This window comes from Elephas maximus, chromosome 20 (assembly GCF_024166365.1).
Source record: "Elephas maximus indicus isolate mEleMax1 chromosome 20, mEleMax1 primary haplotype, whole genome shotgun sequence".
NCBI lineage: Eukaryota > Metazoa > Chordata > Mammalia > Proboscidea > Elephantidae > Elephas > Elephas maximus.
The window spans coordinates 62,718,448-62,744,074 of NC_064838.1; the positions used below are offsets into that span (position 1 = coordinate 62,718,448).

The window sequence follows — 25,627 nt, forward strand, 5'->3', positions numbered from 1 at the left end:
ACCTACTTTCTGTAGGGCTGGAGGGTGCAGTTTCATACTGGCTGTAGGTGACGTCATTGCTTCATTACCCAGCATGCAGTGCGCCTGTCTGCACCTCATCAGTGTAGGCACAGTTGAGAGCATGACACCCACACCTTGAGTGGAGCAGTTGTGGTCTGCTTTCTCGTGTAGTGACTGGAGGCATTGCTTCTCTGAGCGTGTAGCCTCTGATCTTCAGTTTGCTGAAAGCTTTGCTCATGCATGGTTTCCCTTTGCCATTGGAGCTGATGTGTGTTCACCTTTTTCTCTAAGTGCATTTTGTCTTGTTGCTCAAAAGAAACACCAAAGCTTCTTGGCAGTAAGGGATGACAGCTCCTGATGTTCTATCCTTGCCTACCTATGGAACGAGCCTCTATCAGCATGAGAGATGTCCAGGTGTTACCTTTGGGCTAGAAATATCTGAGCTGCTGCATTTTTGTTTTACACTCTGTAGCAGTCAGCTCGGGCTGTAGTTTAAAGCTACCCTGTGGGATTAACTCAGCTCCAGCTGCGAAGCCTGTAAAAATACTTAGTGGGGCAAGGAAGTATCAATGCCCCAGGAATGCTCTCTGCATTGGGTGCCCATAGGGCTCTGCTCGCTCCACGCTGACCACAGCAGCTCAGGGGCTCGAGGGGTCGGGAGGCATCCAGCTTGAACAGGGGAAGCCCAGACAGCCCACACCCACTGGGCAGTGCCCACCTTGCCTTCGGCTGCTTGCCCCACGTGTTCTGCCCTACTCAAGCTGCTGTCCTGACTCTCCTCTCTTTTCCCCCTACCTCCTGCCCCCTTTCAGAAATTGACAGCAGTGACATGTCGGCCCACGTCACCAGCCCCTCAGGCCGCGTGACTGAGGCAGAGATTGTGCCCGTGGGGAAGAACTCACACTGCGTCCGGTTTGTGCCCCAGGAAATGGGCGTTCACACGGTCAGCGTCAAGTACTGCGGTCAGCACGTCACGGGCAGTCCCTTCCAGTTCACTGTGGGGCCGCTCGGCGAGGGGGGTGCCCACAAGGTGCGGGCAGGAGGCCCCGGCCTGGAGAGGGGAGAAGCGGGAGTGCCAGGTGAGCGTTCAAGTGGGGCTCGTACTTGAGAAGAGTAAGGGCTGAGCCTGGGCTGTGTGAGCACCCTGTGTCCTTCACTGTGTTCTAAAGAGGAGACGTCTTGTGTGTGATTCTCATGGGTGGTGTATTAGTCAGGGTTCTCCAGAGAAACAGCCAACTGGATATATGTAGCCGGGGCCGGCAGCGGGGAGAAGAGTGAGAGGTTTATTTTAAGAAATTGGCTCATGCAATTGTGGAGGCTGACAAGTCCAAAATCCATAGGCCAAGTGGGCTGGAAACGCCAGCAGGATATCTATGTTACAGTCTTGAGGCAGAATCCTTTTCTTCTCAGAAGCCTCCGTTATTGCTCTTAAGGCCTTTGACTGATTGGATCAGGCCCACCCAGAGGTGACTTAGAGTCAACTGGGTGCCACGCGGCCTAGCCAAGTTGACACATAAAATTAACCGCCACAGGTGGTGTTAAGGGGCATTCTTTTTGAAAAGTTGGGGGTCGCTAGCTTGCCCAAAGACAAACAGTTTCTTAATCAGGCCTTCTCGGAGCCTGTAGTTTATTAGTGTCGTTGTGAGTCTCTAAGAGGGAGCAGAGTAATAAAGCTGTTTGCAGAGATCTTGCAGGGCGCATATTCTGTGGAACATGCTAGAATTCTACAAAACCAATCATAAGGGTTCCTTCCAGGGTGGTTGCTGGTGGGAAGATCTGTGGAAAATACTGAACATTCTCATCTTCTTCTGGCTTGGTTTGGATGTATCAGAAGGGCACCAGCTGTACCACGGACTCACTGGTGGTACTTAGGAAATCTCAGTGATGGTCCTTGCTTGAGTCCTGCTTGGGTTTAGGGAAAGAGGAAGGGGTTGGCAACAAACTAAACCCAGCACTGCAGGTTTAACAAGAAGGGACAGGAGTCCATACTGGGCTCGGTCACTACCCATGTGTTTGCTTGCTTTCAGCCGAGTTCAGCATCTGGACCCGGGAAGCAGGCGCCGGGGGCCTGTCCATCGCTGTTGAGGGCCCCAGCAAGGCCGAGATTACGTTCGATGACCATAAAAACGGATCATGTGGTGTGTCTTATATTGCCCAAGAGCCTGGTATGTACTCAAGAGCCAACTAAGGACATTTTCCTTGTTGAGGGATAGTTAGGTGTCATGGAACAGAAACCCATGAAGCTAGCTGAGTAAATGAGGAGCTTATTTGCATGGGCATGTGGGAAGCCCCCTAGAAGTCCAGTTGCAGGAAACACAGCCAGGCCTCAAAGGGGCAGGAATTCCTATGCTCGTCTCCTTGTTTGTCCTTCTCTGTTTGTCTCTCTGCTTTGTGCTTTCATTCAACTGCTTCATTCTTTCCACTGACCAGCCTCTCTCTGCCCATCACTGCTCAGGGCTGGTTGGGGCTGCCTAGAACAGAGGTCTCAGCATCTGAGAGTCCTAGAAGGGGGGTTCTTTGCCTTATGCGTACGGACCCTCCTGGCATCTGGGAAGCCTATGGGGGCCACTCTCAGAGTAACATTTTGCAATAAAATACATCAGATTATAAAAGAAATAAATTATATTAAAATATAGTTATCAAACTACTAAAAGAACAAATAAATATATGATATGGCAATACGTATGCCTCTTCATGAACACATTAAATCATAAGATCAGAGTACCATCTGTGAAGTACCCCAATTTCAAAGTGGTGATGAGTATAAATGATGGGTCAAGGTATCTAAGAACTGTGAAGTGATATAAAAATATCTGTGGTTCTATTGGTGATAGAGTCACAGGTACTTCTAATGTGCTGTGGTGTCTTGTCAACATTTCTAATGGAAGGACATGCTAAGTTTCAGTTAGAGGTTAGTGAAAATTAGGATGTCATTTTTCCCCGTTCAAGTCCAGGGAGCCCCTGAGTTCTATACACAGACCCTGTGGGGTCCCTGCAGACCCAGGTTAAGAATCCCTGCCCTTCAATCTATTGGCCATGACCAGGGGGTGTGGCTCCATGCACAGCGGGTGTCCTAGTACAGCCTTAACACAAATAACACAAGCTGGTGACTTGAAAGAACAGATGCTTATTTTCTCCTGGTTCTAGAGGCTAGAAGTTCACATCAAGGTCTCAGCTGTGATCCTCTCCTGTCCACATCCCTGGGTGTTCCCTGGTTCCTTGACATTCCCTGGCTTGGAGACAGTCTTCGTATGGCATCTGTCTTCCTCCGTGTGTCTCTGAGTCTATTCTGGTCTTTCTGTAACTCAAAAGTGATTGGGTTTAGGGTGCACCCTACACAGATGTGCCTCATCGACACAACACAAGAAAAACCCCATTTCCAAGCAGGACTACATCCACAGGACAAGAACCGGGAACTCAACATGTATATGTGGGGGATACCGTTCAGTTTATAGCAGAGGGTGATGGGTGGAGGGCAGGGTCTCTGTGAAGGCATTTTAGCCCTAGGTGAGAAGGAAGGGTCCACTTGAGGTCTACCTTTCTGGGATCTCTGAAATGATAGGACATTCCTGCCCCCACAGGTAACTACGAGGTGTCTATCAAGTTCAACGATGAGCACATTCCTGAGAGCCCCTACCTGGTGCCCGTCATTGCGCCTTCTGATGATGCCCGCCGCCTCACTGTTATGAGCCTTCAGGTGAGACACAAGGAAGCATCCATCTCCGTGGCCACAGGCCGACCAGTGAGACCCCTGGACCCCTGAGGCCACTTCAATTCCTGCTTTAGTGCCCAGGGCCCCCTTCACACTTGAGCACAGATGTTGCCAGTTGTAGGGGAGCTTTCTCCTGGCAGAGCCAACTCCCCAGACACTTAGGGAGGGCAGAGGACTATTAGAGCAAGCCGAAACAGAGCCACAGTCAGCAAAAGAGCATCTCAGTGTTTGGGGACAAGTTTATTTTTAAGTATTTATTTAAGGGACACAAAGGAGGCTTGTTAATAATTGGTTAAGGGATAAGGGGGGCTTTCAAAACCAAACAGACACAAAACTAACAGACCAGTGAGGTTTAGCCTGCTGTTGTTGGCGTCCTTTTCCTCAAGAAAGTGAATTACGGTTTCTTTTACTGTGATGATTTATTTATAGTAAGTGTGCTGAGAGTAACTGGGCTAAGAGCTTCATCAGTGTTACCTCATTAAATCTTCACAACATCTTGGTGAGTAGATTCTCTTGAGCCCATTTTAAAGATGAGCAAACTGAGGTGCAGGGAGGTTGTGGCTATAAGGGAACCAGCAAATATGAGGCAGAGCGCAATCTCTCTGGTTCCAGAACCTGTGCCTTTTACCATGGCCTCCTCGATCCCCAACCTGACATTGTGGCAAATGGTGGGATAATCCAACTTATTGGGGTGCTAGGAAATGTCACTTTTCTCCCTGTCTTAAACAGGCCATTTAATTCAAGTTATTATTAGAGCCTTCAGCCAAACTAAGCAACAGTTGAGGACGCCTTTAGGTCTTTGCTCAGTACACTGAAGAATAATTAGGTGTCTGAATCGAGACTAGCAATTCAGTAGCCGAATAACACCTGAATCCCAGAATGTGATTTCTGGTTGAAGGGATTTCTAAATACCCTACAGCTGCTCCCTGGTTCTTGAAAATAATGGTTTCAAACCCAGTCTTGTCTCAGGATTGGTGCTCCTGGACCTAGTTCCGCACACTTGGTTTACATGTAAAATTCTAGCCTTACTCTGAGGGGAGTGGGGTACCACTTGTTCCTCACATCCGTTGGTAGGTCAGGGATCAAAGTGGAACCCACGGCAGGATCATGGTCCCCAAATTGAAGAGGTCTCATCCTGGGAGCTCCAGGGGTACTAACTGGTCTCCGTGGCACAGATGTTTTTCTTGTGTTTCATTTAAAAGCTTCTTAACAGAAGTTTCTTTTGTTGCCAACGTAACTAAAACCTAGGGAGGGAGATAAACCTAGTGTTCACTGAGGGCAGGGGGCTTCCTTCCTGCATCTCGAAGATTTCTTTGGAATCTTCCGAGGCGGTTATCTCCCTCTTGAGGATTTAGCAGCAAGTGGATTCAGGTAACAGAAACGGTTCTGTCTGAAGGGAGCTGGTGAGGAATCCTCTTGAGAAAATTTCTGAGAGTCAGCCCTCTCATCACAGTTTGGTCATAAATGTTTGAATAAGTACACGGCAGGCTGTATATGGAGCATTGGTAGCCTGCTCCGGCAGGAGGGACATGTGTGTCAGCCTCGTGCCTGTTCTTCCTGGGTCATTTGATGCTCAGTGATACGTAAATTATTCATCAGACATTTATTGGAGGCCTGCATGACAGCACCTGGTGCCAGTTACAAAAGAGCAGCATGAATTGCTTTGCCTTGCTTTTAGGACTTTTTTAAAAGAAAGTTGGAGACTATCAGCACTTTATGGGGGCAGGGAGTGAGATCGGGGTGATCTATCAGTCAAAGACACCTTAATTCTGTGTTCTGACCTCCCTTCCTAGTCTAACCAAAAAAACCAAACCCGTTGCCATCGAGTCAATTCTGACTCATAGCGACCCTATAGGACAGAGTAGAACTGCCCCATAGAGTTTCCAAGGAGTGTCTGGTGGATTCGAACTGCCGACCTTTTGATTAGCAGCTGTAGTTCTTAACCACTACACCACCAGAGTTTCCCTTCCTAGTCTATAACCTCTAAATTAGTGATGTCCAATAGAATGTTTCTAGAATGTTGGAAATGTTCCATAGCTCCACTGTCCATCATGGTAGTTAGTAGCCACCCGTGGCTATTGAGCACTTGAAATGTGGCCACTGTGACTAAGGGACTGAATTTCTCTTTGTGTTTAATTTTAATTTAAAAATACTTAGCCACATATGGCTAAAACCCATAGCTGTCGAGTCGATTCCGACTCATAGTGACCCTGTAGGACAGAGTAGAACTGCCCCATAGGGTTTCCAAGGAGTGGCTTGTGGATCCAAACTGCTGACCTTTTGGTTAGCAGCCGAGCTCTTAACTGCTGTGCCACCAGAAATCTAACATATGGCTAGTTACTACCAAATTAGACAGCACAACTTCAGTGGTGTGTTTTACTTATTAAAATACTTTCCTTGGGCCAGCAGCCTCACCATCACCTGGAAACTTATTAGAAACGTGGAATCCAATCCCAGACCCGCTGAATTAGCACCTGCATTCTACACGAACCCAGCTGATTTGTCTGCACATTGAAGTGGGAGTCCTACTGCTTTAGAACGCTGGTCAGGACTGGCTGTCCAGCCAAATTTAAGTCAAAAGTGCTGGCTTGTAAAGCTTTGCCACTCAGGATTGGCCGTTCGAAATTCTCATCTCCTCCTCGCACCCCAGAAAGGGATGTAGTCTCTAAGACCAAGCGTGGAGAGTGAAGCTGATCCAATAAAGAGCAAAATCTCTCCTTCTCTCGTTCCTTCCTTTGGGGTACAGAGAACTTGTAAATGGTCATTACTGTTTAACGATAAGCTGGAGTTTTGGAGCCTTGCTGTGTAAGGGCCAGGCTCTGTGTGCTGGGTGGTTTACAGGCATAATCTCATGTCACTGTCACAGCAGTGCTGAGGTAGATTCTGCTGTTGTACCCATTTTTACAGATGAGAAAACTGAGACTCAAAAAAGATTAAACAACTTGGTCATATAGCCAGGAACTGATGGTAAATCCAGGTCCAGCTGACTCTTAACTGACTACAGTACTGCCTCCATTGCATTTGGATACTTTCACAGTTTTATTAAAACTTCTCCCCTTTCCGGTCCTGGAGATAAAAAGCAACAATGATATAAAACTTTGTTTATGTGAATGAGTGCAAGGTTTTGTCATCTACCTGGCCCCTTTTAGAGGACCCCTTATTTTGGAGGCCTAGAAGATACGGGTTTTCTGGTCTCTCTTGCTTGGGTTGCTGAGACTACAGCCCTATCAACCGTGATGTCTCAAGTCTCCAACCCCAGGACCCACCTCTTGTACCCACACCGCCTGACTCAAGGTGGTTGGGGGTACCAGACCGTGCTGCATGTCTTGGCTTTTTTGTATCTAATGCTAGAGATGTGCTCATCACCCGCCTGCTCTTCTGTTGCCAGATGTTATGTGGAAAAGCATTCTGGGTCTGTTTGCATGAAAACTGTCACCCCGAGTTTCGGGTCGGGTCTTGGGTGCCACTGAGCAGGAACGCCGAGGGTTGGCCTTAACCTGTCTGATGTATTGAATTCTCAGGAATCGGGATTAAAGGTTAACCAGCCAGCCTCCTTTGCTATCAGGCTGAATGGGGCAAAAGGCAAGATTGATGCCAAGGTCCACAGCCCCTCTGGTGCCGTGGAGGAGTGCCACGTGTCCCAGCTGGAGCCAGGTAAGCCGGGGCTCAGTGTGCGGGCCACAGCTCTGGCCCTTCCCAGCAGGTCTGTGTGTGTGCACCCCAACGGGGACTGGTCAGACTCATCACTGCCAGTCAGCCTCCGAGTTCCCTTACTGCAGCCAGACATTGTTTATAAATTAGGGTATAAACATTTGCAGGGGTGACCCTTTGAGATATAATATATAATGCTTTTTTTTCCTTTAAAAAAATATCGCTTTATTTTCTTAGTTTCCCAGTTCCTTTCACATGACATTCACCTTGGTTTTCTCTCCTAGTTTAAAAAAATCTTGCCGATTTTTCTTGTATTGTTGACCTTATGACCCGAGTAAGTACCGTTTGACCTTACTTTATGCTGAGGGAAAGGATAGGTGTTCATCTATAAAATTTTAGAAAGAGTATCTGGGTGTCTAGGGCTTAATAGCATAAGACTTTTCTTGCCCTGAGCCTTGGTATATGGAATTCTCCAATATCAATCAGCTTTCAAGAAGCCATTTTGCCAGTAAGCATTTATTAAGTGCCAGAAACTTGGCAGGAAGTCAAAGCTGAGGAATACACATTTCCTGCCCTCATAGAGGTGCTCAAAATCTAGTGAGCACCTGGCCCAAAACCTCCAGTACACCGGCGATGACCCCAGGTAATGACCGAGTATGCTGGAGAATTGACAGCCAAATACTGTGGCTACTGAGAAGAGGAGAGAAAAACTGTTCTGCCTCAATGTGGTCAGGAGGGCTTCTAAGAGGAGGTGACATGAATGTGCATGTCATTCGTTGATGCATGAGGAGGAGCCCTGTGATCAGTGCCCTTGTTGAACAGCTGCTGTGTACCCAGGTCTATGTACAGTGAGGGGAGAATCTGGGGCCTGTATTACCATTTAGACGTCTTTCTCCCACTGGGCAGAAAGGGCAGTGGAAAGCCTTAGGAGGAACAAGTATGGAGGGTGGTGCCCTGGTCAGACCTTGGCTTAAGTTGGCCACATCATAGAGGACGTGTTGGAGTATCTGAAGGGCACAGGGGTGAGCTGATGTTCCCAGAGCAGTCCAGAGAAAACAGACTTAATTGGCAGCACTGGAAATGGAGAGGGGGTTGAGGCCAGAGAACTATAGCACTTGGTGAAGGAGGGTGTGAATTCAGAAAGGCTGAGGCTTTGAGATTGAGCAGAAAGACGATGATACAGTTAGCTGAACTAGGGACAGCCAGCCAGAGGGTGGGCAAGGGGTGGTCAGGGCTTTGAAGAGTTGACTATGTTATTTTGTAATTTTGAAGTGCCACCTAGATGTCCAAGCAGGGATATATAATGTATTGCTTTGACATTGAGATCGGCAACCAGTGAGGTTTGGGGTCCTCGGCCCCAAAGCAATATTTGGGAGTCTAGAAGTACTGAGATCACCAGGACACTGTGGTTTGCCAATTACAGGCCCCCCAACTCCAACAGTCTTAGACAATAAAGGGCTCCATTATTCAAATAAGTAGAAAATTCAGGATCCAAGGCAGGCTTCAACAGTGATTTGATTTAGCCCTTCAAGACCCCAAATATCCCTGTTCCTTTGCTTTATGGGCCTCATTCTGAGACTAACCTTCCTCTTGGTGGTAAGATGGCTGCAGCAGCCCCAGACTTCCCATCTCCACACCAATCGGGAGAGACATCCTCTCCTCAGGATGCTTTCTCAGAAGTCTGAGAGGCTCCTTTCCCAGAAGTCTCTAGCAAACCACCCCTCCCCTGTCACTGAGCTGGGACTTGGGAGTCACGTCCTGTTACTAAGGAAATGCCGTGTGCTGATTGACTTAGGGGCAGGGAAGGAGGGATTTTTCTGATGAATTTGATCCAATCAGAGGCCACTCCTGGACTCGGGAGTGAGGTCAGCTTCCCCTAAAGCATAGTGGCTTTAAGAGAGGAATACCCACGGGGTGACTGCTGCGGGGAGGTACAGTGCTGAGGGGTATGGGCTTGGCGACTCCGTATAGAAGTTCACCTCTAGTGGAGAGCCCCAGAGGAGAAAGAGCAGAGGGTCAGAGTGGAGCTTTGGAGAACACAGATTCTGGAGGGGATGAAGGGTACAAGGGGCCAGGGAGAAGTGAGAAAGTGACCAGAGAGGTAGGAGGAGAGAACAGGCTAGCTGTAAGCAGAGGGGAGGGCTTCCAGGAGGGAGGATTGTTCAGAAGGTACGTGATGGATGGGTATTCTAGGTGCTTGTTCTAGTCAATGGGTTATCCTGCCACATGTTGTGACCCAAACGCACGGCAAAACACTAAGCCAGTCGTTGCCCCGTGGAGCAGTTGCTAGCTTTGAGCCTCATTAAGAAGCATTCATGCCAGTTGGAACCATTTTTTTCCCCTTCAGGTAGCCAAGTAGAGAGACTTTGCAAGAAGTGAGCTTTTTATAAAGGAAGGACGCATTCTTATAAGGCAGGGTTACAGGGGTAGGCAGGGTTAGAGGGGTAAGCAGTCCTGGGTAGCCACAAAATGTTAAACATAGAACTGAGATTTGGGTGTGTTTTCCCAAAGGAATGACTAGGGAAACTCAAATAGGCCCATTTAGTTTTGGAATCCAATGTGTTGGGCACTGGGCAGGCTTCCAGTGGGTCTGTTGTCCTGTTCACAGTGTAACGTTTGCCATCTCAGGGTGGCCACCTGCTCTTGGTCCTCGCCTAACTCGGAGCTGTCCATTTGCCCAGTTTTACCCTGTGGCTTTGCTCACTCTCTAGATAAGTACGCTGTTCGCTTCATCCCCCACGAGAATGGAGTCCACATGATTGACGTCAAGTTCAATGGGAGCCACGTGGTTGGAAGTCCCTTCAAAGTGCGCGTCGGGGAGCCTGGACAAGCGGGGAACCCTGCCCTGGTGTCCGCCTACGGTGCAGGGCTTGAAGGGGGCACCACAGGTAACATGTCACCTCTGTCTCTGGTCTTCAGCTTATCTGGCGCCGGGGAAAAAGCCAAATGGAGACCCCCAAGCCCCAAGGGTGCCTTTTAGACACTGTCTCGGTTATCTGGTGCTGCCCTAACAAAAATACCACAAGTGGGGGCTTTAACAATCAAAATTTATTTTCTCAGTCTAGGAGGCTAGAAGTCCAATTTCAGGGTGCCAGCTCCAGGGGAAGGCTTTTTTTCTGTCGGCTCTGGGGGAAGGTCCTTGTCTGTTGGTTCCTTGGTGACCCACGTGTGGGTGTGGCATCTACCGGCCCCATCTCTGCTCCGCTGGCTTGCTTGTTTAATCTCTTTTATATCTCAGAAGAGACTGATTTAAGACATACCCTACACTAATCCTGCCTCATTAACATAACAAAGAAACCCTTATTCCACAAATGGGATTATAACCACAGGCATAGCGATTAGGATTTACAACACGCATTTTTGGGAGCACAGTTGAATCCCTAACAGACGCTGTCCTCAGGGAAATGGGAGTCATGCACACTTTGGAGGCTCTCTCTCCAAGGTCGTCTGGGAGGTGTGGTTTGACCCGTCACTGATCCAGAGTGAAGGCTTGAGGGCCGTGCCATTACACCCTGTCACTGTGTCCTGGCCCAGTTTCTTCCTTCACCGAGCTCTTTGACCTTAGGGACAGACGCTGACAGTCGGGAAGTGTGGCTTCAGGTGTGACGGCTCCTGCCTCCATGGAGCTGACAGGCCTGTAACGGGCCTCGGGAGGGTCTGCTGCCTCTCTTCTGTTTGTGGTCCCTGGGCTCCCTGAAGCATGTAGAAGTAGGAGCAAATCCTGTCGCAGCCCACTCCCCCCTTACACTCTGACCCTAATGGAGGAAGGGGGAAGACAAACGGTCAAACAATGCTGAAGCTTTTGAACCACTTACAATTTGTTTTTAATCTTCGCCAGAGATGGGACACATGTTTAGTTGTGAAAAATACAGGCAACAAAACCTAAAACCAAACCTGTTGCCGTTGAGCCGATTCTGACTCCTAGTGACTCTATAGGACAGAGTAGAACTGCCCCATAGCATTTCCCAATCTGTAAGGAAGCAGACTGCCACATCTTTCTGCACAGAACAGCTGGTGTGTTCGAACCACTAACGTTTCAGTTAGCAGCCGAGCACTTAACCACTGCACCACCAGGGCTCCTTACAGGCAGCAAGGAAGTATATAAAATAAAACTCAGTCTATCTCCTTACTTCCCCCTCTCCCTTCTCCTCCCCCCACCCAGGTCCAACAGTAAACACCGCTAGCAGCTCAGGGGAGCACCTTCCAACTGTCCACCTCGTTGTCTGTCTTCATTCCTGGTTGGTTCAGATAAACAGGCAGACACATAGTTTTGCGTTTCTTTTACAGAAGTAATCTCTTGTTGCACGTATTGTTGTACAACTTGGTTTTTTTCTCTTGTTACCTGGAAGATCCTTCTGGGTCAAAACATACAGACCCGCCCCCCTTTGGTGGCTGCATGTAGCACTCATAGCGTGAACTGTGATGTGAGCCCTGGAGATGGGTGCAGGGCAGGGAGCTGGTCCACACATGCCTCTGTATAGGGGAGTCTGCCCGCATGGGCTCACCGGGACACAATTTACATTTGGGTGTCACTTTGGGCCTCCTTAGGAATGTGACCCTGGCCCTGGTCTCATGATTCCCTTCTGTGTGCAAACCCCACCTTCGTCTCCACCCTGGATGTGCTGAGTGGGGATGGAGAGCTTGCCTCCCCATGGGCGAGGGGCCATGGTCACCTGGCCTCCGGCCTGGGGAGAAAGTGTCCTTCGGTGGCCGAGGGGTCCTTCCCAGGTAGAAGACTGACAGGCTGATGTGCCACTCTGAGACTCCAGCCAAAGCACTGCCCTCAGGAGAGCCACCCATAGGGCTAGCGCGAGTGTTTGCCAAACCCCCAGGTGGATGCAGTCAGCCTGCAAAATGAACTCCGTGCCAGCAACTTGCTCTTTGTAAAAGGCACAGCATCATGTCGCCCTCCCAGAGCTCCCATGAGGCTAAGCGCTGTCCATTTTACAGATGGGTAAACTGAGCAGAGAGGTGGATTCACTCCCCAACCTTTCTCAGCCAGGAATCTGTGGGTCTGTGACCTCAGAGCCTGTGCCTTCACCCCTGTGCTTTGCCAGCTCTCTAAGTGGCTGGCTCACCCAGAGGCAGTAGCTGCACCCCCAGTCTGCTCTGTTGAGTGTCCTAAAACCAGGATCCCTGTCCTCCCAGCCGCCCCGGAGTGGTTCCTAGGCAGCAGTGCAGGCAGTTGGCCCCTGCAAGCCACCCACCATCAAAGGCCCAAGTGGGGTCCTTTGGCACTTGGAGTGCCCAGGAGGCCTTGGTCAGGCTGCAGAGTGGCTACAGGGTCCCCTGTGGCTCCCAGGAGCTTCCCACCCTCTTGCCAGGTCACACGGGCTGTGCCAGGGCCCTCTCCTGCTTCCTCTTGGCAAGTTGCACACCTTCTCGGGAGCTCAGGTTTCAGACAGTGCTTTGTAAGCACTGGACGCCGCCAAGAGAAGGAGCTGGTCTTACAGAGAAACTCCCAACCAGAGAGCAGAGGTACAGAGCGTGCCTGTTTCTAACGCTGTGTAAATATTGCTCTTGTCGAGAGGAGAGCATCTTGTTTTTCTAGCCCTCCCACTCACGAGCCTGTTCCCAAATATCCATCTTGAGATTACATAGCTGCAGTGTGAGTGGAATGAAAAGGTGTCTGTGCTGGGCCACCCCAGGACCCCGCGTGCTGACCTTCGGAACAAAGGAAACCTCCCTGTGTTTTTATGGGTGGGTTTGCCATATCTCCTGCCAGGAGCTCTTGATGATCCATTCCATAGATTTTGGAGCTGGAGAATTGGGGTGGGACTCTCTCTGGAGGGGAGTTGAGAGATCGGGACTTAGCCCAGAAAGTCCCAGACTCTGGAGCAGTGGAGCTTTTTTCTCAATAAAATGGTCCAGAGACCCGAATATGCTCAAGATGTTACAGTACAGCACCCCCCCCATCTTGTCACCTGCCTTAAAGATACAGGGCCGCTGCATCCAACGTGCGTTGAACTCACAGGAACTCAGTTGTACGTGCTAGGTTTTGGTATCAGGTATTGCTTACAGCTGGAAGAACAGTGTGAGAGAGGTGGCCTCCTGCACACAGACTTTCTTTCTCCTGTCTTCTCTCAGTCAAGCGCCTTACCTCCAAGCTGGGCAGACCTCATGTTTAAACCTCACTTCTGCCATTCCCCAGTTATGTGACTCGGGGTGAGCTGGTTCACCTCCCTGAGCCTCCACTTTCTTCTCTGTAAAATGGGAACGAGAAGCAAGCCTACCTGATGGGATTGTTGTGAGCCTTAAAGGAGGAAGTGTGTAAAGCCCTGGCCAGGTGGCTCCACTCCCGTACTTCCTTCTTCGCCTGTTCCCACCTCATTTTTTCTTTCTTTCCAACCGTCACAGTTGGGGTGACTGATTTTTCTCAGGAATGGAACAGTTTGTGCAAAGGGGTGAGGATTCTTTCCACTGAAGCCAGCACTTCTCAATTTCACATTAAAAATATCTTTTCTTATCGGTGCCTTACAGCTATTTCCTGAAAACATGGCCCCCTTGCTGCCCCCCCCTTCTCACATGCAGCAGGTGCCATGACCAGGCTGAGATAGCGGGGAGGGCCCTGAGACAGGCAGAGCCTTGGGACCTTCCAGAAACAGCTGAGTTGTGCTTGGGGGTTGCATGATAGCAGCTCCTTTGTTTTTTTGATAACGAGAACAATAATTCTTTCTCTGGCCTAGGAGCTATAATTACGCCAAAATAGTTCCCAGCTGGGGTGGTGGCCATCTAGGGCTCTGGAAAAAGCACAACCCTGCATGGGGTGCTGAGCCACAGGCGCCCCGTAGAAGGCACCATAGAGGGCAGGCACCTGGCATCTGCACACCCAAGCAGCCTCACTGACCACCTCATTCCTTCCGGACTGGAAAGAGGCCTGCGGGGGCAGGGACTCTTGTGGGGCAGTGGGCTCAGACATGGTCATGGGTTGGCACCCTTCTTTTGTCCTGCTCCCCTCTTATCACAAGGGAGGACGCCTGTGGGAAGAATGGATCTCACTGGACCAGCCAAGAGGTAGGTGTCTCAGGGCTGCAGTTGGGGCATGCAAGGTAACCCCATTGTCCATCTGGTCCTGGTGGTGAAGAGCTCGGCCTGGGCCCCAGAGCCAGGCAGATGTGGTTCAGTTCCCAGCTCTACCATCTTCTAGTTCTGTAGCAGAGATGGATTAACCAGTAAGTAAGGTATGCACGGGTCTGCAGTAAGCAAGGTTCGCTTGGGCATAATTGTGTTTCACACGGGTTTCAAAGAAGTGACAGATGTGAAATTGTGCATTGCGGATAAGTAAGCACAAGTAAGCCCGGTGTACCTTGCCTGTTGGGCAGTCCATCCCTGTGTGTAGCCCTTGACTGGCAAGTGACCCAGTGCCATCACTTGTAGAACAGGACTCACTGTGAAAGGATCCACAGGCAGTGCCTGTAAGAGGCCCAGCACAGGATCCGGGCTTGCGTGGTGCGTGTGGCGCTCAGTTAGCAGGACAGCTGTTGTGTGACTGTTGGTCACGGTAATGTGGTATTCACGGCAGTGTGATTGGGCTGGCAGATACACAGGGGCTGCCCCAGCTTCAGCATGGGTCCAGGGCTAGGAGCCTGAGGAGGAGGGCGGAGGTGAACTGGGGCTCCTTGGCTTCTCCAGTCCACCAGAGGCATCCAGAGGAGAAAGGAAAGGTCAGAGGGGCCCACGCCTGCAGCCTGGAAAAGGTCAGAGGAGCCCACACTTGCCCAGCCCCGTGGAGGCAGAGTTGGATCCCAGCAGCTGAAACAGCACTTGAGCTCACAGTGATGACTCAGGCCTTTCCCCTCAGCCGCGGCTCACGCCCAGAGGAAAGAACAGGGTGTCCACGCCTTGGTGCTTGTGGGCGAAATGTCAGCCTTAGTCCTAACTTGGCATTGGAAAGGAGCTTGGCCGTGTGTTCCCACGCCACCAAGGTGACCCCTCTGTGAGGGAACCTGTGTGTGCCCCCACCACTGCCTCACTGCCCCCCAGAAAGCCCCCTAGACCACACCCCAACCCTCCAAACCATCAACAAGGCATTCCCTCTTCCTTTCTCTCAGGTATCCAGTCCGAATTTTTCATCAACACCACCCGAGCAGGGCCAGGGACATTGTCCGTCACCATCGAAGGCCCATCCAAGGTTAAAATGGATTGCCAGGAAACCCCAGAAGGGTACAAAGTCATGTACACCCCCATGGCTCCTGGTAACTACCTGATCGGCATCAAATATGGCGGGCCGAACCACATCGTGGGCAGTCCTTTCAAGGCCAAGGTGACAGGTATGATGGGCAGAAGTGTATCAACAGTAACGAGCGCCCAGGGGCAATCTCTAAGGTGCACCCTTCCCCCCAGTTTCAAGATGAGTAGACATTGATAGTGGGGACACATCAGCAAGAAATGCCTTTCCCCTTCTTTGACCGGCTGCCTCCGTCAGGGGTCTTTCATATGTGACACCCGGGGACACGTGCTCCCCTCTGCCGCCCCCGCCCACTATCCCTCTGATTGGTGGGCTGCCTCTGGAGTTATTCTCCGCCCTTGTGATGCGGACCTAGCTCTACCAGATTAACAGTAGGGCCCCTTCATGTCAGAACCGTGAGGGTTTTGGATATGTTGAAGCTGCTTTGGATCCGGATGTAAAGATACAGTATCGCGTGTCAGAGGGGAGTATGGGTCCCAAATGTGCAAAATCAGTGGGCAGAGTGGGAGTGGAGAAATTGAGAAAGCACATTAGATGGTTTTCTGTCTCCAGCCGGAAAAAAGAAATATTGACGTAATTGGAATCTCATGTATTTAGATCAGGGTCTGACGATCTCGTTTCTAACCTTCACTTTAAAAATGTTGAAAAGCCTTTATTACTGATTTTATAAAAATTCCCTTCCTACAGAACACTGGCAAAAATACCACATGGTAAAAATCCGCCCCCACCCCCACCAGCCAACTACCCAAGATAACTACCATAGTAAACGTTGTGGTGCATTCCCTTCCCGTGTCTTTCTGTGTAGATTCACTGTTACTTAAGTAGTATAGGTACATTACAGAGAAATTAGAAAGTACAGGTAGAAGACACATCCCCTCATGCAGAGAGAATCAGTTCTGATATTTTGTGAGATGGCCTTCTAAATATCTACACTGCATATACATCGAGTATATTGTAAAAATGGAAAGATGTGAATTCTACAGGGCAGCATGTGTTTATGTGGGAGGAATTTCTAGGGGCCATCTTGTCAGCCAAGGCCAGATTTCTGCATTTGCCCAGAAAGCTAGATCCTAGTGGTATGGAGTCGGAGCCCAGGGCCTTTAGAAGATATTATGGCGGTGAGATGGGGGTATGGTAGGTTTGGGATCCAGTGTTGGGGGTGAGGATTTTCTGTGGCCTCTGTGTGGGGCACTTGCCTGTCCTCTTGGTATGGCCCCTCACACCCGCCTCTCCCCCTTCCGTGTTCTAGGCCAACGTCTTGTCAGCCCTGGCTCAGCCAATGAGACCTCCTCTATCCTGGTGGAATCAGTGACCAGGTCCTCAACAGAAACCTGCTATAGTGCCATCCCCAAGGCATCCTCAGACGCCAGCAAAGTGACCTCCAAGGGGGCAGGGCTCTCAAAGGCCTTTGTGGGCCAGAAGAGCTCCTTCCTGGTGGACTGCAGCAAAGCCGGTAGGCAGTCTGGCCTTCTGAGGTGGGGTGGGGGCAGGCTGAGCACCCTCTGCCCTCCTTGGCCTTCTCTGCTGAGGTCTTCTGCAGTACCCATCCACCCATGAGACCCACCCACCATTTGCACATACCCTCCTTCATTCCCCTAGTCTCCTGCATTCCATATATTTTTTTCATGTGATAATTTTGTTGTTTTTTACTGTAGTAAAATACATAACCAAAACTTTCACCAGTACAACACCTTCCACATTTACAATTCAGTCACATTGATTACGTTTTTCATGTTGTACCATCATCTTTGCTGTCTTTTTCCAAAACATTCCATCACTATTAATATAAACTCAATGCTTCCCACATAAAACTCCCCCTTACCTCCTGCCTCCCACCCTTGGTAACCATTGATGATCTCTGGTTTCTGTATAATTGGTTATTTCACGTAAGTGAGATCATATAGTATCTGTCCATTTGTGACAGACTTCATTCAGCATAATGTTTTCAAGGTTCATTCATGTTGTGGCAGGTACACTCAATATTTTTAAATGATTTCTCTCTTTGCCTTCTGATTCTTTCAAGTGACCTCAAGGTGGACAGGAAAGATGGAGCTCTCCCCATTATAGATGGGCAAACTGAGCCAGTAACCTGGCCCCTTCTCTAATTGATCCAATTGCAGTTTGAACATGGGTGTCAATGGTCAGTTGCCCGGGTTTTGGCATCCAGCACACCTGGGCTGAAACCTGGCTCCACCACTTCGTTCATTCATTCACAAAGTTTATTAGCTATGTGACCTTGGGCAAGTCACTAAACCTCTTTCTAAGAGGCAGTTTCCTCTTCTGTAAAATGGGAATAATAGCGCCTTCCTTAAGGTTCTTGTGAAGATAAAAGAGAAGATTGTTATATGTTATAGCCAACACTTACATAGCCCTCACTATGCACTCAACAGCTACATACCCCTCTATATGTGCTCAACACTTACATAGCCCTCACTATACACGCAACAGCTATATGGCCCTCACTATGTCCTCAGCATTTACATGGCCCTTACTATGTGCTCGACACTTAAATGGCCCTCACTATGCACACGCTCAACACTTACATGGCCCTCACTGTGCACTCAACACTTAGATGTTCCTCACTATGAACTCATCGCTTACATGGCCCTCACCACGCACCCAACGCTTACGTGGCCCTCACCACGCGCCCAACGCTTACGTGGCCCTCACCACGCGCCCAACGCTTACGTGGCCCTCACCACGCGCCCAACGCTTACGTGGCCCTCCTATGCACCCCAGCGCTTACATGGCCTTCACTGTGTGCTCAATGCTTACATGGCCCTCACTGTATGCTAAATGCTTGTATGGCTCTCACTATATGCTCAACACTCAACGTAGCCCTCACAAAGTGCTCAAAACTTACCTGGCCCTCACTATGCACTCAACATCTGTACAGCCCTCTTATGTGCCCAGGGCTCAATACATAACTCTTCTCTTCTCACAAGCCCATGAGGTAGGCGCTATTGTCATTTCCAGTTTACAGGTGGGGAAGTTAAGAGAGAGAGAGAAGGAGTCCCATGTCCAAGGTCACCCAGCCAGGAAGTGACAGGGCAGGGATTTGAACTCACAGAGCTCCATGAGTCTGTGTTCATAACCACCACACTGTCCCACCTCTTAAGGGACACCAGCATTGTGTCATCATCCAAGCCCAGTAGGCATAACTAGCACCTTTCCTTTTGACTCCCTCCTCCTACTCTGCCTGCTGTGATTGCATCCTGATGAAGTCACTGCCTTCCTCTGTCTCCCAGGTTCTAACATGTTGCTGATCGGGGTCCACGGGCCCACCACCCCCTGTGAGGAGGTGTCCATGAAGCACGTGGGCAATCAACAATACAACGTCACATACGTGGTCAAGGAGAAGGGAGACTACATTCTGGCCGTGAAGTGGGGGGAAGAACACATCCCCGGCAGCCCCTTCCACGTCACAGTGCCTTAGAACCGTTCTCGTGAAATCCTCGGGGCAGTTCTGGCAGTTGCTTTTGTTGCTTGTTTGTAACTCATTTTATATGAAGTTCCCTGGCCTATTCGTGGGCCTGAAACCCCACCCCTAACATCTCCGCTCTAAAGTGCCTTCGGAAAGAAGTTCTAGACTTGATTCTTTAGGGACGTGTTGGGGAATCCTGAAAAATGTAAACGCGAATGGTCTAAGAAAATTCCATGTACACTTAATTCAAATCGGACCTCTTGGTGGCACAGATAACCCACTGCAGACAGACCGAGAACACGGACAAGATGGACGTTTTTAAAAAATGAAATTGGTTATCCTAAGCTACTGATTTACTTTTCAGCATTTAGGAAACAAGACCAGGGACCAATGGGGGAAAGAACACCTGTCTAAGTTGTTATGTAGAAACAGAGATGGGCTGGAAACTGTCTTCATCTAGTCCAGTGCCCATGTTACCTAAGGAAAGGCTGTAGGGTAACTACCATTGTTTTAACACTACTCCCCCACCCCACCCTATCCCGCCCCACCCCAAATGCTCTGTGGCTTTTTGCATTTCGAAAAGGGCAGAGCCTCTGTGGTAGCAAACTGGCCTCCATGACTTCCATGTGCCCCTTTCCTTTCTCTGCTGATGGTTTACCTGCAGAGTCATAAGGAGCCAGGATCTTGGCAGCCAGGGTTTTGCTTTTCCTGAGCTCATCCCAGTCGCTCGGTCTGGGGAAATTCTGCAGTGGCAAGCCGCACCCCACGTGCCAAAGATCTTTTTTTAACCAACACTAGCCCTCCTTTTAACACCCGCTCCAGCCTTTGTCAGTCTGGTGGGTGGGTCTCACCAAAGCATTAAAATGATCGCAGGTGGGTCTGAGCATTAGTGACCTCATCGGCGAGGCCTGTCCTGCAAGAAAACACTCCCCACCCAGCCCTGGTCAGCTTCCTGGGTCACTTTTTCTGCAAAATAATTATAGACAGGAAAGAATGACGCTTCTGCAGACCTTTGGCCTGAAGGTCAGGGAATTGATGGGGAGGGAAGGGCAGCAGCTCACTGTGGTGGTGTGTACCCTTTGGCCGAAACAGTGAAAGCTGCACAGCCGAGACAGCGAGTGGCCCAAGTGTTTGGCCTTGACCACCTGTCACTCGAGGCTGTTTGGAAAGCAGCGTGCAGGCGCAAAATTCCACAGTGGGGTGTGGGGCATTTTGCATGCCTACCTGCAGACATGAGCTGGCCTTGGGATAGAGTGAGTGTTTGGGATGTTTCCTGGCTGCAGACCCCGGATTTGTAGTGTGGTCTGTGTAGGTGAACCCTTCTGACTTGCTGCTCAGTCCTGAGGAAGGCGCTGCTGCCCTGGTGGGAGCCTCCACCGTGAGGGGTGAGGTGGGGGCCCCTCACCAATGGGTAGCAGCTGGGGCGAGTGTTGGTAAAAACCCACCTATCTGAAACTGGAGCAGCCCGGAGTCTAATGTGAAATGACCACAGGCGTTGTAAACTGGGACGTGGACGCAAAACTGGAATCAAATGACGGATTGTAAAGTGTATCTTATAACTTATTAAATAAAACCTTTGCTCCATAAAGTGCCTCCTTGTGTTCTTAGGCGGTGCCGTTTCCGAATAAATGGTTTGTGTGTCTAACCAGCTCTCCCAACCCCTAGCCAGAAAGCCACAGGCAAACAGCTTGTTTTGACCATGAGTGAGGCCTCTTTCTGCGAGTGGCAGGGAACTCTTGCTTCTTCCCGAAGCCACAGTGGGAGTTATCATCAGGAGAGGTCAGGTACCAGAGAGGGCCGGGCCTGAGAGGGGAGGCGGTGCTGGGGAGGGTGAGCGTGGGTTCCCCCCACCCCGGCATCAACACTACCTCCTGGTCAGGGCTTACCCTGGGCTTTTAACAGTCCCAGATATTAAGAAACCCACCTAGGTGAGGGTGTGCATGTGTATGTGTTAAGCCCTTTTCCGTATTGCATCAGGAAACACCTGTTTTTGGGAATTTGTTAAAACAAAAAGCTGTCACCAGCCATCCCGCTGCCCTTGGACAAGTGGGGTTAGCATTTGGCATTGGGTACTTCCTCTCTCTGCCCTTCTCCTCCCCTCTTGCCAGGAGGAGCTTCTGACTGCTGAATGCTTAGGGTGTACCAACACCCAACCTCCTCCTACTAACAGCAGTCCTGTGACCCCATTTTACAGATGGCAAAACTGAGGTGCTGCATTGACTTGTTTGCAGTCTCAAAGCTCATTTGGGGGCCGGCCCTGGTCACCAGCCTTTTTGGCCCCAGAATGGGGGCTCTGCCTCCCTAGTCATAGCCCTGTAGGCGGGAGTGCAGAAGGAGGTGACTTGGGAGCCCCCAGACAAGGCCCTGGCGTTGCCATGGTGATGGGAAGTCCCTGCTGGGCCCCTAGACCTCCAGTCTGGGGGTGGGGTAGGGTACTGCATGCCCGGCAGGTACACTCACGTGTTTTCTTGTGTGGTCCCAGAAATACCTTTGGGCTTCATTTTATAGGCTGAAGGCAGTTGAAGCTCAGAGGGCTTAAGTGACTTGCCCAAGACCCCCGATTCTCATGTTTCACCTCAACTAGTGGCAGGAGGGGCCAGGAGGACACTGGGTGTCCAGGGTGGGTATGGCATGGATGACCACAGTGATGAGACAACTCCAGGCTCTGCAGGGGAGCTGGCAGGTACTGTCAGCTCAGCTTCCACTGGCCACCAAACAGTGATGGCCCAGTCAGCTCCTGATAGGAATGGGCAAAGTCAACCAGTGAAAGCTGGAAAGGACTGGCACCTGGCCTGTCCAGGGTCAAATTTCAAAGTTTTAAGGTGTTTGCACAAACAACAGTTTGTTCCCATAGCAGCCAAACCCACGTGCAGATAAGAGTTGCCCTTGCAGTTCTATACACTGGCCAGCAGAGAGGTGCATGGATCTCCACTCTGAGGTGTCTCTGATGTCAGGCTTGTGGTGGCCTTTACGGGAAGGGTGTTCCCCAAGGTAACATCACCGTCGCCTCCATGCAGATGTTCAGCCCTGCAACCAGCCTTGTGGAAGAAGCATCACCTGGGTACGTGCTGGCCAAGATGTGGGCAGGGAACTGTTCCTTACAGCTCTTAGTGGGATTTCATCTGACCCTCACCACCGTAAGGAAGGTGTGCAGCAAGAGGTGAAGTGACTTCCCCAAGGCCACGTAGGGAGCCCTGGGGTAGCTGACGCCAAGTCCACACTGTTAACCTACAAATGCCGTCCCCCTAAACAGAAACTCCCAGGCATCAAGAAGGTCCAGAAATCACTGGCCATGCCCCTGTGTTCCTCTGTGGGTTGGACTCCACAAAGCCCAAGGACCTTCTGGGCTGCAGGAATCAAGAAGACAAGGTGCAGGGCCATATATCAGGGCACTCCTTCCAGGAAGGGCAGGAGAAGCCCACCCTCTCTGCAACCTTCTTCCTCCCCCTTCTCAGAGGAAAATAAATCCCTGCCTGGTCTTCGGCCAGGGGTCTGGGGGCCCAGCAAGGACTTCCCATCACCATGGCAACTTCCAGGGCCTTGTCTGGGGGCTCCTGAGTCACCTCACTTCTGTGCTCCTGCCTACAATGCTATGACTAGGGAGGCAGAGCCCCCATTCTGGGGCCATAAAGGCTGGGGACCGGCCCCCAAGTGAACTTTGAGATTCAAACAAATCAATGCAGCACCTCAATCAGTTTTGGCATCTGTAAAATGGGGTCACAGGACTGCTGTATTAGGAGGAGGTGAGGTGTTGGTACACCCTAAGCATTCAGCAGTCAGAAGCCCTTACCAGCAGTACTTGCCCCTCCAGGCGTGTAGAGGCCAGATGCAGGGGGTGATGGGCAGGTCAGGCTTGGTGGGATGCTGAGCAGTCAGCTCCTTGGGTGGTGTTTCCCAGCTGCACACAGTGCCCCCTCCCCTGCCATTTGATTAGCGGGCCCCACTCTAGAGAATACTGTCTGTGTTGGCTGTGTCTCAGATGGAGCATGGAGCTGAGGGGTTGCCCAAAGCCTTAAGAAGTAGAAGCCGAAGCAAACATTGAGCTCTGGGGTATGCAAGAACTTTGCTTGGTGACCACATAAAACAGCAATGGCCAAGCTGGGAAAGTGATAAAGCACCAGAGGGCCACCCAGTGAAGCCAGTCCCCAAGAGTCCTTGTCACTTATGAGGACTCAGGGCATTGCTGTCACAGCTGAGCTGTCTGCTTTTCTTGAGTCTTTTAATCCCTCCAAATGTGCTGCCAGATAGTCTAGTACTGGAAAGTGCCACAAACACACGGCTGAAAAATGCTGGTTTGAGGGGCCTGTCTGAGAAGCCTGGGGCCCACGCCCCACCCCAGGTCTGCCCGCCTGGGAGATAGGGGGCTGTGAGTGGCCTGGTGCGCACTCGGTGTCCCTGAGCCTGAGGAGCTGTGTCCTGCTCCCTCGGCCTCTCCCGACTGAGGAGCTGGTGTCTGTCCCCTGTTCCTGGTGGCCTCCCAAGCTCCCTCTGTTCTTCCATCTTTTCTGAGTCTCTACCTCAGGCACAGTGGTTTTTAAGTCTCGATAAAATATCCAACCTAAAAAGGCTCCCTCACCCCCAGAGCGGCTGGGGTACAGATGAGCCAGGGAAGGCTGTTGGGCCAAGGGCAGGAGCATTTCCACACACAACTGTGCTGGGCTCTGAGTTCCTAGAGGGCCTGCCCTCTGTCCCAGCTGCTGTCACCTGCAGGAGACTGCCTGAGCCAGGTGGATGACCAGGTGGTGGCTGAACAGCTGTCCTGGGGCAGCATCCTGCAGGTACAAAGGACCTAGAAAGGGTGATTTGGTCTCTGGGGCCCAGGGAGGCCTCGCCCATTTTCTCTCCTGAAAAAGTGGCTCTGCGTCTCTTTGTGTTTGAACCAACAATGCCATTTTCCATGATTGGAGATGTGAGACTGAATTTTCCTTGCTTGTCCATAATGTTTTTCACCCTTCTTGACATCAGGGTGGCCTGTAGTGACCTTCTAGGGACAGTACCAAATGGAGTAGCTGACTGTCTTCCCTGATAATTCTGTTGATTTTTTTAAGCCTTTGGAGTAAGGACACATCTGGGTTCAAAACCCTGCTTCCCCTCTTTATAGCTGTGTGACCTTGCACTAGTGTCTTAACCTCTCTGAACTTTGGTTTCTTCATTTGTAATGTAGGAACAGAGATATAGAAGTACCTAATAGTGCTTCTGAGTCAAGCACTAAATCCAGTGCCTGGTGAATAATTGGAGCTCAAAAGGGATCAAAACCAAAACCCATTGCCATCAAGTTGATTTCAATTAATGGCAACTCCATGTGTTAGAGTAGAACTGCTCAACAGAGTTTTCTTGGCTGTGATCTTAACAGAGCAGATTTCTTCCATGGTGCCACTGGGTACGTTCGAACAGCCAGCCTTTAGGTTAGTAGACAAGTGCAAACTGTTGGCGCCCCCCAGAGACCCTTCAAAAGGGTGGCTATTTTTTTTATCACTATTATTAACCGTGATAACCCTAACTGCCTCAGGCTAGTCTCTGGGTGGACATCAGACACAGTTCCTACTGTGAAGGTCACATATGCCCTGTGATTCTCTTCCTGTGTAATCTGGTTGGACCTATCCATACACACTCTGGAACTGGGGAACCCATTTTCCCTAAAGGTAGAAACCAAGACTTTAGGGATGTCAAGTAATGTAGAACCCAGTGGGGAATTGATTCACATTTCCCTGGCAGGAGATAGAAGCTTCGGTACCTTCTCAGCTTCCTGTTAACCTGATTGGCTTTTTTTTAATGTGCTAATATATTGTGGTAAAGATATGTACAGCAAAACTTTTGCCAATTCAACATTTCTTACATGTACAGTTCAGCGACATTGGTTACATTCATGATATTGTAGAAGTATCACAACTACCCATTTCCAAATTATTCCATCACCATTAACAGACACTCAGTGCCCCTAAGCTAAGACTCTCCCTGTCTCTCTCACTCCCACGCCTAGTAAGCACTAAGAAACTTTGGTCTCTATACATTTGCATATTTTATGTAAGTGGGATCATAAAATATTTGTCCTTTAGTGACTACTGACTTCTTTCACTCAGCATAATGTTTTCAAGGTCCATCTGTGTTGTATCATGTATCAGGGCTTCGTTTCTCTTTATGGCTGAGTACTCTTCCCTTGTATGTATGTACCACATTTTGTGTATCCATTCATCTCTTGAGGGACATTTAGGTTGTTTCCATCTTTGACTATTGTAAACAGTGTGACAATGAACATTGGTGTATAAGTTATACCGTTGCTTTTATCTTATTTAACAACATTTTCATTGCTCTCATAGCCATTTAAAAGAATACAACAGTACATTAAGTGAAAGTTTTCTCTCACCGTCCATTCTACCAAAGATAACGTTAAGATGTCAATGCATATACCGATAGTTTATTTTCCCAGAATGGAACCACGCTAGGCAGAGTGTTCTACAAAATTAAATTGATCCTCAATTTTTTTCCAACTTGTTTTTAATAGATACACAGTTTTCTTTTGCTTGAGGGTCCCAAAAGGCATTTACCATTTAACCAACCGATAGACAGGTAGATTGTTCCCTATTCTTGCTGTAGAGAACAATGGGCCTCCTTGTCTACCCATCCCTCTCTGTCTTGGCCTCTATTTGTCTGG

General features: G+C 49.9%; 1 protein-coding gene across 2 annotated transcripts in view; it reads left to right on the forward strand.

The window, feature by feature from the left end:
• FLNB (filamin B) overlaps window positions 1-20,554 on the forward strand; it is a 162,710-nt gene extending 142,156 nt beyond the window's left edge. For both annotated transcript variants that reach the window (XM_049863255.1, XM_049863256.1), the window contains 8 exons: window positions 813-1,079; window positions 2,028-2,165; window positions 3,582-3,697; window positions 7,234-7,366; window positions 10,075-10,251; window positions 15,415-15,633; window positions 16,801-17,004; window positions 18,800-20,554. In XM_049863255.1, the coding sequence (XP_049719212.1) occupies window positions 813-1,079; window positions 2,028-2,165; window positions 3,582-3,697; window positions 7,234-7,366; window positions 10,075-10,251; window positions 15,415-15,633; window positions 16,801-17,004; window positions 18,800-18,987 (1,442 nt within the window). In that variant the 3' untranslated portion in view covers window positions 18,988-20,554. The remainder of the gene's footprint in view (window positions 1-812; window positions 1,080-2,027; window positions 2,166-3,581; window positions 3,698-7,233; window positions 7,367-10,074; window positions 10,252-15,414; window positions 15,634-16,800; window positions 17,005-18,799) is intronic.
• The last annotated feature ends 5,073 nt before the right edge of the window (window positions 20,555-25,627 follow it).